Source organism: Neopsephotus bourkii, unplaced genomic scaffold (assembly GCF_033783945.1).
Source record: "Neopsephotus bourkii isolate Nb327-2 ecotype Australia unplaced genomic scaffold, CSIRO-AGI_Nbou_v1 NB_940, whole genome shotgun sequence".
NCBI classification, from domain to species: domain Eukaryota; kingdom Metazoa; phylum Chordata; class Aves; order Psittaciformes; family Psittacidae; genus Neopsephotus; species Neopsephotus bourkii.
The window spans coordinates 724,880-745,593 of record NW_026901434.1 but is presented as its reverse complement, the minus strand read 5'-3'; the positions used below and the strand labels follow the sequence as shown (position 1 = coordinate 745,593).

The following is a 20,714-nucleotide window of genomic DNA, read 5'->3' as shown; positions in this document are numbered from 1 at the left end:
CAATTATGGCTGTCACTTTGAAGAAAAATAACTTATTACCTGTGAAGTGAAGACTTGTGTTAGGAGGGCATGAAAAGACTTTGAGCTGAAAAGGTTGAAATGGTTTTTTTAAAGCTAACAACGAATCTGATGAAATGCAAGACCTTCCTCACAATATGCCAATCTGGTTCATTCTTGCAATCTTCCATCAAGCCATCAGGTGGCAACAAAACACCGTGAAAGAGTTAGAAGTGACTCAGGGTGGCTCATACCTCTCTTCTCTGTAGGCAGTCCACGCCCTGGTTCCTGGCTAGCATCACACTTCGGTATTGTAGCCCAGTGGTTTGTTTTATTCCTGTCCCACTAACATCTGCCTGGACAGTATTAGGATATAGTTCTCACGTGTTAAACAGTAAGATTGGTACTGCTCAATATGAGGCAAATTACAGGGTGAGAAAATCTGTGAAAATTTGAGCATTGAAGATTTGGGGTTGGTTTTAGGTTGACAGCTAACTAGGAATACCTATATGATGGTGGGCCCTGACAAGGAGATCTGGGAATAGAGAGGAGGAGGGCATGTACACGGGCTGATACAAGTCTTGAGGGATCCAGCAGGTCTTGTGCCCTCCCTGAACTGAGCTGGGGTGGCAGCAGGAGGCAACCAGTGGCTGACTGATTCTGGCAGCAGGCACTAGTGAGGACCAGTTTTGCTAAGGACAGTCAGCACAGAAGAGCGCTCCCTTGCAGGGCTGTGGGCTCTTGGTTAAACATCCCCTTAGCTTTGCCCAGTGCTTGAATTTTCAAGGCATAGCTCCTCATTACAGAAGCCTTGGTAGTAAAGCTGGTTTAGAGAGCCCCTGTGTCTTGCATTTATGCTTATTTTATTCCCTATTGATTTGGATGAGTTCAGTGTCTTGCTTTCTAGTGTGCCCACAGGGGTGTCCCATACAGGAAAATGTCCTGTTACTTCTCCATTCCATGGCTATAGGTCTGAAAAGCCTTAGTAGTTCCTCCAATCTCTTCTCCCTGACATAGTTTCATCATGGCAGTACCAATTGTTTAGGGATACAGAGTAAAGCAGGGAAAGAAAAGGCCCTTGAATATGAAGGGCTTTTAAGAATTGTTCTACTGCATATTTTCCAGCTGCATACTAAGTATACGGCATATGTTTGTTTCTCACTTGCAACAACAGATTTTATGCCCTTCCTTATTGCCAATAAAGCAGTTAAACAGTTGTACAAAACCGCACAGACAACGTTAAACAAAAGAAATACCTGAAAAAAATTCTTAAAATAGGGAGATGAAATGGAATTAAGTGCTGCTGCTGTCATAGCAAGATCATATTCAATTTGCATCAGGATATTCCAGTTTATGTCTGTGGAGACTTGGAGCTAAATTTTGGATGCTGATTGAAAGTCCCTGGAAACCACCTCACTTTGAAGTACGTACTGCATTTTGTTAGGCCTGAAAATCATGGTATACAACAAGAGCAATTCCTTTGCTATCTGTGTACATAGTAGCACGGTAGCATTGGCATAAGCAGCTGCTCTCAGCCACTCTTTTTAGTTCATTTCTGTGCATTCCAAGAGTTAACCATGCCTTAGCAATCATGGCAACAGCTGTCTTTCTTTGATAACTGATTGTGCTCCTACAACCATGATACGACATGTCAAAAAAGGACCAAAGAAGAAAAAGCAGGGAAGAGCAAGGTGTGCTGATGAACTTTGCTCCGTTTCTTTCTCTTGATGTGGTCGTGAGTGGCTATATTTCTTTTGAAAATGCACTACTTGGTTACTTTCCTCAAAAAATGTTGCATGAAAATAAAGCACAAACCTGCATCACCTTTCTAGTGAGTTTTATTTCTGTGCTGCATGTAACCCGTCAGATGTGACTCTGAAAAAAACAACTTATTCCTGAAGACTTTGTAAGAACAGAAGAAAAGCTGATAAGACTGGTTTGCAAAGAAAAAAATGATTCAGTCTATTAAATGCAGACCAGCATAAAGACTGTTGATTACATGAACATTTAAAAAGAGTTATGTGATACTACTGGCTTAATAAAAAAGCAAGGAATTCAATTATCTGTTCCATGACACTAAATGGCTGGAATAGAGCCTAATTCTTCCTGTGAAGTATATTTTTTAGAAGTACATTAAAGTTTGTAATTTTTACAGACTGATATTAATATACAGTCCAATTAAAACTGAGATCTTTAACTGGATAAATTACCATTTAAAGTGTTTTCTGCATTATTGCAGTATGTTTTGTCTCTTTAAAAGTTGTCTTTTTTCCTTACAAAATCAAAAAGTAAGCTAAATAACTACTTTGACTACAAATCGATTCAGTTTCTTGTGAAGGCAGTACTGTGTCCTGAAAACAAACTGCTACGAATGTATTAAACATCTAAATCACTGCAGATAAAGGTATTTATTGTTTAAAGAGTTTATGTGCAGATGATTCTGTTATTACTGACGTACAAAGTTGCAGAAATAGAAATTACTCAGTTCAGGTCTCTTGTGTTCTTCTCAATAAGAAGAACTATAAAAAAAATCAAAAATTACTAAATTGAGGTGTAAAAGGAATTAAAAGATGGCAAGGTTAAGTGAAATTGCCCACATAAATACTGCTCACAGAGCCCTAGTTTAGTTTCATTCAGTGTAAGGGCTATAATTTAGCTATTACTACAGCAATGGCTCCTTCTGGGGAGTTTAATGTCCGTGGTTCACTCAGGATCAAACTCAGACCTTCATTAACAGCTGAGGACATGCTCTCACAGTGCAGGCCAGCAGACAGCGAGCCTACCCCAAAGGCATCCTGTTCACCCCTTCAGCTGCAGAGAGAGGTTTGACAGGAGCTTGCACTTTCTTTACAGATCTTCAGCATCGGAATAGAAGAATGAGGAAACTGCCAGTCTGGACTTCCCTGATGTTAGCGACTTACTTTGCCTACACGAAAGTCTCCTGTGCTACCCCAGAGTCTGTCATTCCTCACTACGGACCCAAGAGGAGAGCAGCGGCACTGCAAGGTGTGGCTGCGGGCAGCAAGGTGGGGAAGGGTTGCTATCACCCAGCATTGGAGCAGCTCCCCCAGTGACTGGTGTTGGGACCAATTGCTGAACAACCTTGCAGTAATGAGGCTGGTGAGTCAGGACTGGAGCATCAAACGTGGCCAGGGCTACAGCAGAGCTGTAAAAACAACCAAGCTAGAGTATGGCTCTGGCAGTGAGTGCCAGAGCTCGAAGTCAGCTCCCAACAGAGGGCGGGTCCTGGTAAGAATTTCCACTATCCTCTCCCACAGCGGTCTGACCATGGGTGACATGGGTGTACCGTATCAGAGCTGGTCTTGGGCACAGGCCCTCCAGCCACTGACCCCGGGGGGTTTACCAACCAGGCAACTACAAGCAAGCTGAAGGACCTTTGTCTTCATTGTCCCTTGGGACCATAACAATATTTGATTATCTTTTTTTATTTTTACATTATCCTGTATTTTTTATCAGACATTTGAATCAAGAGCATGAGGCCTATTTAAAGACACAGCAGAGGATTAAAGTAAATACATTTCACCTGTCAAAAAAAGACTTTAGAAAGAGCAGAGAAGTGTTGGCATGGTGAAACAGCAAGGTGAGGGATAATAGTGTGAGCAATAAGGCATCCTTCAAAACCCTGAAGTCATAGCCAAATGAGAAAAAAAAAAAAAAGAGGGAATCACAATTTCTATCTATCTGATTAAATGTAAATGCACAGTAAATCAGGGCAAAAAGATTTTGGGATACAACTTCCTACGAGCATCTAAAATAATAATAGATCCTAGAAACGGGACACTTGCCAGGGAGTCTTCAGGGCCACATGATCAAGTATCAAAGGAGCTCTCAACAAAGTTCGAGCAATGGCAGAAAACCAAACTGAATTTGTAACAACTCTGCTTACTGCGAAGGAGTTTCTGAAGGTTCCAATGCTGAATCTTTATGTCTGAAAGCATAGGATTGCATTTCACAAGTGGATGTGCTTGAAATGTTTGTACATTAGGACCAAAATGGATAAATTACTCCAAAATTAAGCCTGGAGTTCCTGCATGTGGGTGGGAGATTTGAATACTAGCTGTTGGTTCATAGGTCCTCATAGGATCCTAGGATAATCCAGGCTGGAAGAGATCTCAGGAGTTCTCTAGTCCAACCTCCTGCTCAAAGCAGGGTCAGATCAGGCTGCTCAGGGCTTTATCCAGTCTGGGTTTGGAAATCTCCAAAACCAGAAACTGCACAACCTCTCTCAGCAATCTGCTCACCCTCTTGGCTGTCCTTAGGGAGAAAAACATGTCTCCTCAAATCTGGACAGAAGCACTCTTGCATTATACAGGGCATAATACTGAACCTGTCAAAGGTCCCCAGTAGTTATGATCTAGGTTTGAAGTTAGCTTGGAGTGAGGTGGTGGATCGAAAGAACTCCAGACAGCACACCCAACCCCAAATATTCTATAGTTCATGTTTGGCAAAATTATTTTAACTGAGTGCTCTATATCTACATCAAATTATGCAGTCCATTTTGTTATGGGGGTTTTACCCATATATGCAGAATAACAGAATTCTATGAAACCTGAATGATTTGGAGACTGACTACCAGTAGAGCACATGGCAGAGAAAAGGGGGATCTCTTCAAAGATGCCCACAACTTTAGAGGCCAAGTGGAGAGGTGAAGTGCTCCCTACCTGAGACCTTGTAAGAAACTGAGAATAAAAAGGACTTTTCCCCATCCAAAAGTCAGTCAAGGAATGGGTTGGAAAGAGTAAATATTCATGATCAGCTCTGAGCCTGGAAATACAACCCCAGGCTCCTGAGCTGAGCAGGCAGTCCTTATGCTACTGCTGAACTTTTTCCCTCTTGCAACTTCATTCCCATTTAAGTTCCCAGATTTATTGCATTTTTTCCTTTAAACAATTGCTCTTTTATTTTGGCATCCCTGCTGAGACCAGGCAGTTCACATAGTCCTGTGAAAGTGGTCTTTGATACAAATCAGCTGCAGCTCTATATTTCTTAACATATTGTGGTCTTCAAACCAACCTCCCACTGTATAATCCCTATCCCTTCACTGCTGTGCTTTCATTCTGTTAAGCAGCGTCCTGCTTGTCCTCCAGGTTGCTCATATATCTCATCTCTCCTGCTGTTATCCAGACAGGCTCATGGCTAACATTTTCCTTCTTTTTGCCAAGTCCTGGCCTTGAATTCCTTTTCTGCCATCTGGTACAACTTCATTGTTAATTTTGACATTGCTCCTATCGCTCTGCTGAGTTTGGTGCTACCTCAAATGTCCTGAAGTTTGGAGGATGTCTCTCACCATGACACTGTGTGTTATTATAGAATAGTCTTATTCAGGCATTCTCAGCTTCTTGTATTGCCCATAGAGTTTGGCATTTTCTTTGCCACTTCTGCATAATCATTCATTTTTCTGCCAATGCTCTGTGAAATATTGTCCCCTACTAGGCACAAGCTTTCTGTGCACCAGTCTGTCATCTGCCTGTTGACCTTTTCTCTTCTACTTGGAATGGTTATGCAATTACCTAGCTGTGCCATGAAGAGATATATTTTCCTCTCCATTTTGCTTTTACTATTGATCTCTTGATTTTTACTTTTGTTGCTTTGTCTTCTACCATCTTCCCAGGGCAAAGGAATTCTGCTCGAAGTGTGATTTGGTACCAAAAGTTAAAAAATCTCCTTGCTGAATGTAAAAATTTGCATGTATTTTGCGCAGTACTTTGTAAGGTTCAGCTTCTAGAGCCAACCTGACTATCCTGCCTTCCTGTAGTTGCCAAACATTGCACTCACCTTCAGGATCAGTACCTTGTTTCCATTTGTCTCTGAGTCAGCAAGACTACTTGAAATCATGAGCACAGCCTAGGGACTCTTGATGCATTGGAATATGTCTTCAGTGACAGAATGTATGCTCAGTCTCTGCCAGTCATACCAGCCCCATGAAAAAGCCATCCCTGTACATAAGCAGCCTCTCCTGCTCTGCTCTGGTAGTCTATTTTCCAAATGCATTTTGTACAGGGTACAGTTTGTGCAGAGAGCATACAGAAATGTAAAACCCAGGGTACAGAACTTGCTCAAGTAGATCTGACTGGCCACCCCTTTCTACACTAAAATCTCATTGCCAAATCATATTCTACTACTTACAATGGCTCAGCATATGGATGAATTCTAATTATGACAATAAAATGCATGGATATATAAGTATACAACATTATTCTTCACATAAAAGACACCAAATGTACACAGTTTCCTCCTTTGCCAGGCAGAAACTGAAAACTGCAGTATTTTAAACATTCTAGCTTCTGCCCCTAAAATATATTGCTAATAGAAAGGAAAAATATCTTAATAAAAAAAAAATAATAAAAAAAGAAAAAAGAGGGGGAGAGCAAGGTGATACCTGACAGAAGTCAAAATAGTATTTTAGGTCTCTGGGTCTATTTTGAGGAAGAAGTCCAATTTTCATGAAACCTGTCTCAAATTTGGTTGCTTTGCCACAAGGGCTAGAATGCAGTGTTTCCGAGATATGTAAGATTTCAAAAGATTTTGATCAACTGTCAGTGATCAACTAGCGTCAGTGTAACCCTAGCAATGTGTCAAAAAATGGAAATGAGATAAATTCATCTGTAGTTAGCAGATTAGGCACATCCAACAGCACAGTGGGATATGGCAATATAGAACTATATGTGAATATGGAAATCAGATGCCTGGGTTATAAAAGAGCATGTTTGTGTAACAGGCCCTTTGACATTTCCCAACATTGCTGTTTCTTGTGGCTACCTTTGCTCTGGGGCTACTATTTTGCCAAGCCAAGGAGTCTACAAATACTGAAAGGCTCAGAAGCTGCCATTAAAGCTCTGCTGTACAATAATGCTTCTCTAATTGTAGGTGACTAATATATGTGGTAATGATCTGAGAAAAGTATATAGAGCATTTCCATCCTAACCCTATTCTCCAAATATAGAAGTCAAACCCACTATGTGACTGACATAATGAAAAAATTGCCATTTTGCTGGACAGAATGAGGATGGGGTAATATATTGGGGCATACCAAGAAGTTGTTATTTGACACAAGAAAAAGGTGAGCTATGCAGATCTCTATGTCAAAGAAGGAAAATTCTGACTAGAAAAGGAGATTCTGAACCATTCACAAGACTAATTGATTGAACAAGTGGATTCTGTGGCTTTGTAGTGCTGAGGAAAAGCAAAGGTGAGCTACCAGGAGAGGTCCAACCCAAGTGGCAGAAGCTGGACAGTCCAGTGGTCAGCTGAAAAAGACAATGCAAAGACATAAGAAAGCCCAGGAGGACAGACCTGTAAGAAATAAGAGTTTAAAGAAAAGCTATAGGGGTTTTTAAATGTTGATTTAAAACCAGCATACAATCCCATGCAGTTGACCCTGCTGGTATCAGATAAACAACCAGGCTAAGCTCACCATGACCTCATCATCACTAGAGGACCTAAAAGTAGGGCTTCCCCTCATTTTAGTGAATGTTGTTTCTGTTTCCCACTAGTGAAAAACACAGCCTGATTGAAAATGTTTCTTTGCAAATGCTATCATTATTTTAAACCTTCTGCGTCAAATTCTTTTTGTACTCAAGTAAATACTGAGTAATAACAATTTACTCTGATCCTATAAGAAATAGTGAAGGAAAAGAGGTTTAGCTATAACTCATGAAGGTAGTTTATCTCATAGAATCAGTGAAAAGCTATTGCTGCAAAAAGGATTTTAAAGGTTCTTGTAGCCACATTATGAAACCTATTCCTCCATAGCAATCAAACCCTTCTGCTTTACTAGTAAAGATAATACCGCATAAATACAACTTAATCCAGGCATCTGAACTTCCTTCTGCAACATATGTATGATCTTTCCATTTTTATACACAACAAATCTGATAAACAGAGATTATATAAAGATAAATCATTGGAGCATTACAGCATGAGTATAGCACAGACTAGTTTCCTTCTTTTCAAGTAATCCCAACATATACAAACAGAGGAGTCTAATAATTAGAAAAAGAAATACTTGTTAGAAAAAAGAAAACAATGTTAAAAAATTCCCTGACTTTGAACATACTTTACTTTGTGCTGAATATTTTTAAATGCTTACATTTCTAAAAGCTCTTTATCACTAAAGAAACCAAATTTGTGCTTTATTTTGCTGCCTTTTTTTTTTTTAATACACACTGCCACCATCTCTTTCTCAACAACCCTTTCAGCTCAAAAAAAAACCAAACAACTAAGAGTAAAGAAGGTAAGGGGGAACAGAAATAGCAATATTTGTTAGGATTAGGAGTAAAAACAAAATCCAAAAAGTATTTGGGACAAAATAATCACAGATAACCAAACTCTTGAATGCCCACTACTCAGAGACATAGGCACAGGGAGAAACAGGGTGCAGACATTGATGCTGGTACCAGAAAACACAAGCCACAGAGCAGTAGAGATTCGTCAGTAAAGACCTTTAGAGACCTGTGATGAGTCAGATATTACAGCCTCTTGAAACATAATCCTGAGGAAGAGCACTAGCTTTCTTGTGAATGCATTCTGACAAAGTTTAAAGTGCATTGTTTATTCCTCTAAGCACATATTGTTTATTCCTCTAAGCCTGAGAAACACAGGAACATACAAATGCATTACTAAGTAAGTGGAATGCCCTGAAACATAAAAATAATTGAACTAATAATCCTGTGGTCCTCTAAATGGCTATCATCTGTATTTCTTACATGTAATTAAAACCAAGCAAATAATGCTGATTATTTTGCTGCAAGATGTAATGCGGAAAGGACTGTAACAGGGAAAGGTGTGGTGCAATTCCAGCAGGAGAAGGAAGACTGCACAGAGGCACTCTGCTAGCCTTGCCCACTGGAAAAATCTGGCTCTGAGGAGATGTAGCAATCATGAATACAGGCAGAAGTGGCCAAAATGAAGGGCACTTAGGAAGGGAAGTATCTGTAGTTCAAAGCTATTTCACTAACCTTGCAAAGTTGCCATCACAGTTGTTCTCCCAGAGCAGAATTTTCTAGTAACCTTCTAGTTTAGTTATAACACAAAATGGCTAAAGCCAAGTGACTCTGCATAAAGAATGAAAAATCTCATAAAGAGTTGGGACCAGACATTCAGGGCAGGCACGAGCAAGAGGCATAATACAGAGCCCTATGGGTACCTGTAAGGGGGACATGATGGTCCCTGAAGTCTTGTGTGGTGGCTTGCTAAGGATAAACTTCACATGGTGCTTCCCGGCTTTCTTCATGGAGCTGGAGAAACTACCATACCACCACATTTCCTGTCTGCAGGCAGTAAGGCATAGGATGAGCTTTCCATATTGAGTTAATGTGCTGACTTAACAGAATAGAGGGTGTGAGACGAGAACATTGGCCCATCTATTAGTATGAGCCTGTGTAGCTGCATGGTTATTTCCAGGGCTTATTGGAAACCCACTCTGAGAGGCCACAAGCATCCCCATGGCCCTTGCAGAGAGTCCAAACAAGGCTGCAAGGAAATATCAGTCCAAAGCTCAGGAGGTATGTGCAGCTTCTTCACCACAGAAAATTGCACTCATCTACTACGGACACAGAAATGCTGTGTGATGGACGTGGCCAACCTCAGTGCTGGATACAAGGTCTTAGAGATTTTACTACAACCTACATCAGGTGCCACGGTCTCCTTACAGCACTCAATATTTACCAGATAGCTCTAGGCAATATGGAAAGGGGTTATAAGCATTATGAGACAGCCAACCAACTAGACAGGGCAGTACACTTCTCTGGAAACGGGATATTATGCAGTGTTCCCTACTCTTGCAGCATTGCCATCTGCAAGTGAAGGCCAGGGTTTGCTCAAATTAGTTCTCTAGCCAGGATGTACAAAATGTCCTACAGACCCACTTCAAACAAAACATCTCTGAGCACTGTGTCTGGAAACGAAAGCCTGAGAAAGGGGCTCCAGTTAGTATTTTGAATGACGTGGGTTTTACTCATTATACACTTTCAAATCTAAATTCCTCTGGGGCTTTGCTGACTGCCAGAGTAAGCCCCTGAAGATAGAGATTTACACAGGTATTTTGATAGAAGAATCAAACCCCTCTTTACTACTCCTTAGCTCAGAGCAGAAACGCTAAGCTACCACTCCATCCTTCCTCCTCCCGGACAAATCTCTACTCTCCGGCATTGAGAGAATGTGTTTCACAGCTCCAGATAAGGATTCATTTTGGGACTAAGATGTGACGCCTCCCCCCAGCCTAACTGAGCCGCCAGCGCGCTGCAGTGGCCCCTGAGGTCCGCGGAGGAGGGTGGTAGCAGTCAGCAGCTGGCCCTGACGCCTGCCTCCCGCCGAGTTGCTCTTGCTTCATCCTACAAGAGCAGAGGACAGCGCGTCCCGCAGCCTGCAGGTGTCTCCCAGCGGAGACAGCTGCGGAGCCCCTTGGGATCATGTGTGGTACCAGAGCAGATGTTCACTTGCTCTTGGTGCTCTTTGTGAGACAGACCCTCTCTGATCCTGTCAGCCCGCTGAAGCACACCGACTACAAGAGGACGGCCGCACTCCCGCGCCTGCAGCTGCTCCTTTAACGTACAAAGGCAGGATTTCAAGTGAAGAGAAGAATGGGAGTCTGGCTGCAGCGTTTCTTTCATTGCTACAACAACAGATTGGAAGAAGCTGAGAGTTTTGATGCCTGGACAACTGGATTCTGAATCGTGAGAAGCTTTGACCCCCCTCCCCTCCCCACATAAAACAAGCCCCTTTGACTTCTTCTCTCAGCAGGAGGGGGAGGGAGGGCGGATTTACCATGAAGACAAATCGAAGATGCAGAGCCCTGCTAGCAGTGAGTCTGAATCTGATGGCTCTCCTCTTCTCTACAACAGCTTTTATCACGACCCACTGGTGTGAGGGCACACAGAGGGTCCCCAAGCCGAGCTGTGGGAAAGAGAAGAAGACAAACTGCCTCAACTACAGTGGGAATGAGACTGCAAATGAGACAAACCAGAATGTGGTTCATTACAGCTGGGAGACTGGAGATGACCGCTTCCTTTTCAGGTATTTCCACACTGGGATCTGGTACTCATGTGAGGAAAATATCAATGCTGCTGGTAAGTATAAAACAACTTCCTTCCAGCTTGTGTTGCTTTGTGTTTGGCTCAGTGTGATAAACACACAGGCAAGCTGTTCTGTGTTGTATCTTAAAGCAGATTCACCCTGAAGAGAAAGGCAGGATTTTAACAGTTCTTTGTTGAAAAGCAACCTGTTTCCAACAAGAGCAAAGATTTGCTTGTTTACCTGCTGGCTGATGCAGGGTCTGTGCTCTGAAGCCAGCTGCGCCTCTGATAAGCAGTATGTGCTACCCTCATGGGCACTGCAGCCAGTGTGGTCAGTGCTTCCCTTCTGAGAGCTGCTCCATGGAGCGCACAAAGAACAGTGGCTGGTAGTTGTTAAGGAGGTTCTGACATCGAATTGTAATTGCCCCTGAAATAACCTAGGACAGTGTCTGAATGACAGGGAAAGCACAAAAGTCACAGTTGTTATCATGCCATAGCCTGGACTGCCTCTTTTCTGTTATCTCTTAAACAAATGACCACCCATAATCCCTTCCTGGTGGCTGAATTGCATGCTTATTGAAGGAGAGTAGTGAAATGGCAGTTAAAGGGCACAACCGGGCACAAGAAGGCTCATTCCTGTTCCCCACTCAGCCATTTACTTGCTGAGAACTGCTCAAGAAGATGTCTCTTCAGCTGTTCAGAGCATTCATTTCCTCTGCTGTAGCCTGGCACTTCTACCAGGAGTAAAACACTGGAGGGTGGATGGGAGGTAGCAGCCATGGGACTGATTTAAGTCTTATAAGATGCAAACTGACAATCCCTACTCCCAGAGCTGTCTCGTAGAGCTAACATCCAAGCTCTGCTTTTGAAAGCTTTTTTACTAGATTATGTGATTGGAAAATAAAGTTTACAAATGTGACACAGTGTAAAATGGTGATGGCTTGTGGCATTGCCCAAAGAGCAGACTGGGGAGTTGATACTTTACCACTGTTGAGAGAGAAAAACAGTTAATCATCCTACATGTTGTGTCTCTGAGGACATAACCTCCCTGATAATGAGAAGTTTATGAGATCATGGTAAAACTTCTCTGTAAGGATGTACTATAAAGTGAGGCAAACTTGGGGAGAAGCTCACAGTCCATTTCATCACAAGGTGCTGTGTATCTTCACTGTTATTTTTGTGGATAATGCTTAAGAATTAGTTGGTCATTAAAACCCATTTTAATGTATGGAAACGCAAGTTGATGAACTTCAGCCTTGGGACTGTCAATAAACACTACCATGCTGAAATGAGGGCACCAAAGTAACCCTCTTGATGTTAGAAAAAAACTACAGAAAACAAAGATGATTTGTCTCACTGCTTTAGAAATAAACATAGGCCACAGCAGCCTGAGTGAGCAGCTTAATGCTCTGACTTCTTGAGCATCTTAGCTGGTATTGGGACAATCAAGCATGCCCAAATTTCTGGCAGATATTGAAAGCTTTCCAAGCCAAGATGTATGTGTGAGATAAGTTGTAACTGTGTGACTCTAGCCCACTCAGAAAACTGAGTTATATGTGGGAGAAGAGAAAAACAGTGATCTATTCTGCACTAGGTAAACAAAGCTGTGCTGTAGTGGGTGATTTCAGGAGATAGCTGGAAGCCAGCTTTAGAAAGTTATGGTGAAAGCAAGAGTGAAGGCGTTGTTTCTCCCTCCTCACTCCACCACAGCAGGCACATGTGTGTTTCCTCTTATTTGAAATACTAAGTTCGTGAAAAGTACTCTTCAGTTAGCAGACCAGAAGTGACCAGCCTTTGGAAAGAATCCAGCGAGCTACAGGAATGTATCGGCTTAAACAGTCAGCTGCCTCATTCAGGATTTACCACAGTTATTTTCTGCTAAGGAACAATGTAATGGGCACAGAGGTAAATTTGTCCCTGAGACTGCCAGCATAAAATAACCATGAAAGGTCTTAATTCAGACTTATGGGTTTGTAATACCAGACTGTCAGTTCATTATTATGGCCTTTTGCAAACTGACTGGTGATCACTTTACCTGACTTCCAGGGTAAGGAGGCACCAGGCAGCCTCAACCAGCAGCACTGAGATCAAGCTTATACATACACTCTGATGCTCAATATATCTGTTTGTAATCTGTCCCATGGGCTCATCACATTGTCCACAGCACACTTACTGATCACAGTCTTGTAGGTATCGCAAGTCATAGTCATCATGTTGGTAATTAATACCCAGGATGCCAAGAGAACATCCAGAAAACACCACGAAGCACGCAAGTACTCATGTGTTAAACTAATCAAAATCCCTAGTTTGAATGCACACTATACTTTCAATGTCATCTTTCTCAAAGCTTTACCAGTAGCATACTGAAAGTGACAGCAACAGCCTTCTTCCAGGAAAAGTCCTTCTGAAAGCCACTCCATAGCCTCACACCTGTCAGTAGAACCTGTGGCTACAGCCTATAGTCAGCAGCATTCCTCCAGCTCCTGACCTATCCATGATTTCTCACTGCCAATGTCTGAAGCTAAGCAACGTGAATCCCACCAGGAACACATGAATGCCAGTAACACTCTCTGTGATTCCAGTGCTGTCAAAACCTTCTAGAGACTCATAACTTTCCCAGCTGTAAGCTGCATTCTTCATCTACCCATCAAGCATTTGACTTCTCTCTCCCTATAGTGACAGTGCTGTCAAAACTTTCTGCTCCCTCCACTGGTGCAGCTGCAACCCAGCTGATCTTGTAGTGCAGACACAAGAGGACCAGTTCCCAGAGGGATGATACTGCAAGAGCCAGCACTGCAGGGCTTCCAGTTGTTTGGAGTGGCTGGGAGTCAGTCACACTTTAAAGTGACATTTAGGCTGCAATCAAATGAATTTTGAGTGCCCTCTCCTCCTGCTCTTTATCTGAAATGTCCATTTAGATTCCAGATGTTGAGGTGCAAAAAGCATGCCATCCACTCTGTGCAGAGACTAGCAAAGTGGGACTTCATCTTGAGGCAGGTTTCTAGTTTTCACTGACATCTCTAAAAGGGATTGAATGCTATGATTAGTTTTGAAATAATTTGCAAATCTAAAGTTTATTTTTTATTCAGCATGTCTAGGAAGATAAAGAATCCAAAAAGCATTTACTACCTGAGAAATAGAATTGTGAATACCCTCTGGGAATAGAGGGACTGGAGCATATTCATTTAATTAGTGGGTATGTCCTGCAATTATTTAGCACAATTTCTAACTCAAAAGTATGCTGAATCCCAGTCTGTCAAACAGAGGATGAAGGCTCTCCTTTTCAGAGTAGGTTCATGCTTTGGATCCCACACAGGTGGAGGCACCTTCTATACAAGCAATGAACCTGAGCTCTGAAGGGGCATGAAGCTAGAGCATGTGCTATGAGCTTTGTAGATTGTGGTTATGAGTCCTGTTCTGCAGTCACACACTGCACAGGGCACTTGATGCTTCCTCGTGGCTCATGAATTCCTTGTCTATGGCCAACCGTCTCCGAGCTGAGTTCTCTATAATTTAATTTATTTTTGAGTATGACTTTGAGTGCAAATATTGTTTCACACCTGCAGCCTAGGTCTGTGCTTGTGTCAGTCCTGGACACCCCACAAGATACCAGACAAGTGAGGTGCCACAAGAGTGGCAGTGGTAAACTATAGTTTCTGTGACTCAAGAACGTATATGTGAAGAAAAAATAAACACATGAAGTAGGTAATGTGGCATATCTTCTCCTAACACGTAGAGGAGTTTCAGAGCTGGGAAACAGTAACAGTAACAAGTTAGCTGAGTTTTCTCAATAGTGTGTTTGCTTTGATTTTAATAGAAAAAAACTATGAACTCAGATCTTGTTTAAACAAGATCTTGTTTAAACTTAAGTTACTAATGATCAGTCTCAGCAATAACATCCACATTCAGAGGGAAAAGCAGTTGCCTAGGTGCCTTTTAAAAGTACTATCCAGTTGAATAAAAACCAAGCCTTTCCCTCTTGCTCACCATGCTCCATAGAAGCCAGGGAGATCAGAAATGGGTACACATAGGCTTGTTTTGTATTCTTGGAATAATGCTTTGAGGCTAAGGGGTCTGTCTGTATGCTCTGTATTACATATTCCTTAGCACTCTTCAAGAAGTAAATGGTAGAGTAGAATTTAGATGGTATGTAAGGATGCATCAAGATGTGTCATAAATACGGATATTAAATGCACATTTGAGAAGGAGCCAGAGAACAAGAGAGGTGTATCTTGCAGGAATGAATAAATCTGTGACATAGAAAGACAAGAAGTAGCCATACATTGTCACAAATGCAGAGCGGTACTGCATAACCCTTCTTCCTGGCCACCATGGGATAATAAGCATATGTGATTCACCATAGGCTTCTGTCCAGAGAGAGAGACCAGGGAGAAGCACCTTGTGAGTATATAATTAAAAGCAAGAGGAATTGGGAATTCTTGCTAGATTATGAGAAATACAATATAATTGGCATGACTGAAACCTGGCGGGTTTATTTGCATGACTGGAATGCAAAAATTGCTACTTATAAATTGTGTAAGAAGGAAAAAGTGGTAAAAGGAATTGAGTAGGTAGAGCTCTATATTAAAGGTAAAATTTCCAGTGATAGAGGAACTGAACCCAGGGGGCCTGGATAATCTCCATCTGAGGATGTTGAAATAATTGGCACATGAAAATACAGGGCTAGTAGCAAGAATCTGCACATTGCTGTCTTCAAAGAAGACTGGAAAAAAATGATACAGGCGACTTGAAGCAGCAACCTTAGAACAGTTTTCGGGGTCAACACAACAAATGGGTTTTATCAAAGGCATAGTTTTATTAAAGGTAAACCTTTTAACAAGATGAATCACTTCTTAGACAAGGGTAATAAACTAGGTCCAGTCTGTACGGATTTACAGAAAAGCATTTGATGGAATGTCCCACTGAAAATTTTTTTTACAGAACTACAGAGAGTGGAGTGAATGGTAACAATGTGGTGATAGATATAGATATGCTTCACATCAGAGAATGCTGAAGAGCCTGAGCCTCATCAGGCTGGAAGGAAGGCACAAGGTACAGAGAACTGTGATATTGGTGGGGATCAAATGGGAATGACAGAGATCAGACAAAAAACATCACTGATTGCTTGTGTGATTTAAGAACAATAAGGCATAATATACAAAAAGAAATACTCCTTCCTACAGAGCTCCCTACCAGGGAATGTTGTGAAGGCCAAAGCTGGGGATTGCATGGACCCAGGAAGCAAACATCCATTTGTGTTACTGATATGAGAGCAACCTCTGGCCAGGAAGTCCCCAAACTACTGATGCAGTACTGATATTACAAAGGGAGTACATGAGCAGAATCACCCTATATCCATCCCTTTGTTCTTCCTTAAATATCTATCATTAGATGATACAAAGATAGTGAAGTAGGTAGACCTTTTGCTTGAATCTGTGATGCAGATTTTACTTTATTACATGGGGATAAATAGAAAGGCTGTCAATTGACTAAAAAATAATATTAGAAGGAGGCTGTGGCAAGTAATATAAAACCAGAAACAGTCACACTGGAGATCAGGTATTTCTAGTTATCACCTATTTTGGGTTTGGGACTGGTTCTGTTATTGCTGAGATTAGCAATCTAGGAAAAAGAAAGAATTAGGGATAGAATTCATGTAGCCTAAAAACGCAAGATGAATCCTACAGCAAACCTGTGGACATTATCAAATGCAGATGTCTGTTACTAAATTGATCAACATCATAACTGCAATCAGTAGAGAGTAGTGAGTACTTCCTGGGGAGATTAAATTCCTCCTCAAACAAGGTGAACTGAGCCCTGGGATTATGTATTTTCCTCATTGGCCAAAAAGGAATCTAAGAAGTTGCCATTTCTAACACAGAAGCCTTAATTTGAAGAGAATAATCCTACTTTAAATGCACTCCTCACATATGCTATGGCACAAAGTCTGGGAATATTGGCGTTACAGAGGAGACATTTTTCTGCATAACTCAAAATGTGAATTGGTCTGATAGAGTTATAAGAATAGTTTAAAAATTTAAAAAAGGTTAACAGCAGCAATCACTAAGGCATAAAATTCTGTGAAGTCACAGGCAGTTATCAATTGCAGGTAAAAGGTAGGAAATAAGTTGTGGGGCAATATTTGTCTCTGGGGTGACTGTGAACTGCTAAGTGCTGTGATACAAAGGAAAGGTATTCTTCTAGGAAAGAGTCAGCACCACTTTGCAAGGCACAGGTAACACCTGTGCGTTTTGTTAAAGCCATCATGCAGAGTTATGGTAGGAAAAAGAGGGAGGTGAAATAGATGCAGACTGGAATTTCCAAGGTTATTAAGGAAAAGAGAATCTCTTTTGAGAAAAGAAAAACTGGTCCTCTTTAGTATAATGTATCAAAGACCTAGATGTGATGGTACCTTATATATATATATATAATATATATAAATATCGATAAAATATTTATATATATTTCTTTATGTATATTTTTATATTTTATATATAAATATATATATGGGAAATATTAAAATAATATGACTTAAGTAACTTATCATTGAGAAAAAAAGTGAAAATCCAAGGAGGGGCTCCCAGAAAGTACATCACTGGACTTCACCTCCACAGAGGGCAGTGTGGGCAAAGGAAATTCATAGGCTGAAGTGGGTACTTCTTAAAGTCACAGAAAGAAGTGTAGGAGGGGAAAAGAATGTTTCTGGCATGAGGAAGCTTGGAGTGAGTCCTGCATAGATGATTTGTTGGTATCTTAAGGAGATCTGAAATGAGCCATCTTGGTTTGACTGCCTTGCTCATACCATGTCTCTATTCTGTTACATGACATCCATGCTTTGGGGTTGCTACTGGTCACCAGTGAGAGCCAAGAAAAAAACAGTTGCTGACTTAATGCATATCGCATTTTCTGAAGGGTTTTATGTCTTCTCCAAAGCATCAGAAATTGGCTACAGGTGGAGACAGTATATGAGGAGGTTGCTTTGCTGCCATTGACATTATTACAGCTTCTCAGTATCTAATTGATATGTCTGCTCATGCACTGAACATTAAACTGAGGATCTAATTTGGGATCAGAAATCTCCTTCAGGCTATATAACAGCGATAGTAATAAGTTTTTGCCTTCATTTACAACATGGGGAAAGGTCCGTTTCAGAAAAGCACTTATGAACTCCTCCTAACAAATCCCCCTTTTTTTTTTTTTTGCAACAGGAAAAAAATGGCTTGGCCATAGTAATTTAAGCTGTAGGAGTCTTCAGATCTGTTCATGTTCCTCACAATATTCCTGCTCTCTTCCTGTTGGTACATGATAGCTGTGGTTACTGCGGCGGTGGTTCTTTATTATACACATTCAGTTTTTTATAGGGTGTTGGGGATATTTTGTGCCTGCAGTGCCCTGGGAATTTTGGATTTTAGGTCCTCCTGATTCTGCTAGACAGACTATGCTATTCTGCTAGCTCTATGAACATCTATCATACATAAAATGTGGACATAAAGTCCCTGCAGGCTGAGACCCATAAGAGAGGAAAGTAAGGGAGTAGGCGATGAACAACCCCTTATATGAGAAATTACACACTACATCATGAGCAAAAACTGTTCCTTTCTCTTTGGAAGTGTCTGTCCTCAACCATTTAATCCAGTAACCTTAAAGGAGCCATCTGAGAGGTTCTAGTAGTTCTTTGTAAATTGAATAAACTTCAAAGTTCTAGAAGACTAACACCCAAGACTAAGCCCCCATATTACAAACAGAATAAAGATGTTTACCCCAAAATCAGTTAGTGAAAAATATTAATAGATGCATTTAGGACTACAGAAATAGATGCAAGATGGAATATCATCATGGTATCACTATGGTTTTTAAATTACACCAGACACAACCCTGATTTTAAAACTTTCTTTGTATAGATTAACAGAACTTGCTTAATGACAGATCTCAAAATGAGGACTTACCAGGGAATAGGGTTGCTTATAGCAGGATCCTCTGTTAATCGTCAATTGGTGTAATGTTACTCAATATGCTTGTCTGTAAACAAAATAGCAATATAAATCTTTGCTAATCTAGCTTACAAATGACTACAGAAGACAGTAAATACAAGAAGCAGATGCCGTTATTATGGAATAACATGGTTTCTAGAAGAGTCACAGGCAAACAAAATTCAGTGTAAGGTATTCCACCTTGAACTGGCTGCATTTGTTGTGGAAAAGGGCACAAACCATGCTTACAGTGAGGGAAATTAACTGAGAAAAAGAGCCATTCCACCATTTCTAGAGTCACTAGATCCAGAGAGACCAAAAACCACATCATAATATCATTCAGACTGATTTCACTGTGCATCATCTGGCCAGAAAAAAGAAAACTAAATGAGAATTTATTGCAAAGTTATTAGGTAGAAGCTTGAAATTAAGGTTTACAAGAATAAATGCAAGCACAACTTTTTTTTTCACTTGATTTTAAAAACTGGATATTATATTTAACCTCTTCGTCTGTGGCTGAAAGGTTAAAGTTATCTCAGTTTCCACACTCCAAGTCAGGTGTGCCTGCCTGGAAAAACAGGACTCCTCAACCCAAAAAAGCATCTTTGCTTAGGGAAGGTGTGAGAAGTTTCTGGACTTCACTTTGAAACAGGCAACCTAAATTACCATGGCTAAAAGGAACAGGTTGCAGATAGATGGGCAAACCAGGGAAGAAATACTGTTATAGTGTTAACTGTGGAGAAGAAATACAGGTTGATGTAGTACAGGCTCTGACATTCAAGGTTGCCTCTCCTCCAGCAATCCCTTTTCCTCTTACCTACAGTCACTTGTGCATGTTTCAAGCCACAAACTGAGGACCTGTGTTCATAGCAATGTGCCATGCCATCAGAGGAATGCTCTGTCCTGAATCTGTCTTTTCCTCCATTTTGGCACACATCAGCTTTTGATGTTTCCATTGTCTACAGTAATCCCAGTGAAAAAGAGTTTTCTTCTTTGTTGTCAGTGACTTTCATCTCAGCCTGCCTGGCTCATGTATCTCTGGAGCTAGGGAACAGATCCAATGCAAATACTCTGCTTGAGCATTATCTGAAAAGAAGCACTTGGCATGTTTAAAAGAGAATCTACATTGATCCACAGCTAGTAAGTGGAAGGAGTGGGAGCTGTTGAACCACATTTCTTCTACAATCAGGACTTTAGGGTTTTATTGGCTATTTAATCCTTTGATCTTTGCTAATCACCAGCGTAAATGCACCTGCTAATGCAGTCACCTGGGAGTGTAGAAAGCATGACATACATCATAAAATGATGTAGTTCATACAACAACGTACATACAATAAGTACTTCATACAAATACATTATCAGCTACATCTTCTGTTAAGAACGTCCTTTCTAATTTTTCTCAGTTTTCTCGGGAGACCTGATAGTCCCGCAGATACTGGACTGCAGATAACTAGTTTATTTTGGCACATTTACAATTAGCAGAGTAAGCACAGTGTGGCAGATGGTCACCTGTGGGATGAAGAGGTGAAAACTCTCGTCTTCCCATTCTGTGACTTGAAATGCTAAGAGCACCTCAGAACTCTGTTGATTTAATGTTTTCTAGATTATAAAGTCAGGTCAAATTTGACACCAGAATAATCAAAAGCCTCCCTCAGCACCACTATTTCCTTGGTTCTCCCAATCATTTAGAAATCTGAACTACTTTCCAGCTCTC

General features: G+C 41.0%; 1 protein-coding gene across 3 annotated transcripts in view; it reads left to right on the top strand.

Annotated features, from left to right (window-relative positions):
- Positions 1-10,102: 10,102 nt before the first annotated feature.
- The window catches only part of GSG1L (GSG1 like), a 56,412-nt gene continuing 45,800 nt past the window's right edge, over positions 10,103-20,714 (top strand). The window contains exon 1 of one of the 3 annotated variants that reach the window (XM_061358236.1): positions 10,103-11,084. In XM_061358236.1, the coding sequence (XP_061214220.1) occupies positions 10,784-11,084 (301 nt within the window). In that variant the 5' untranslated portion in view covers positions 10,103-10,783. The remainder of the gene's footprint in view (positions 11,085-20,714) is intronic. The other 2 variants (XM_061358238.1, XM_061358235.1) reach the window with 2 other exon arrangements.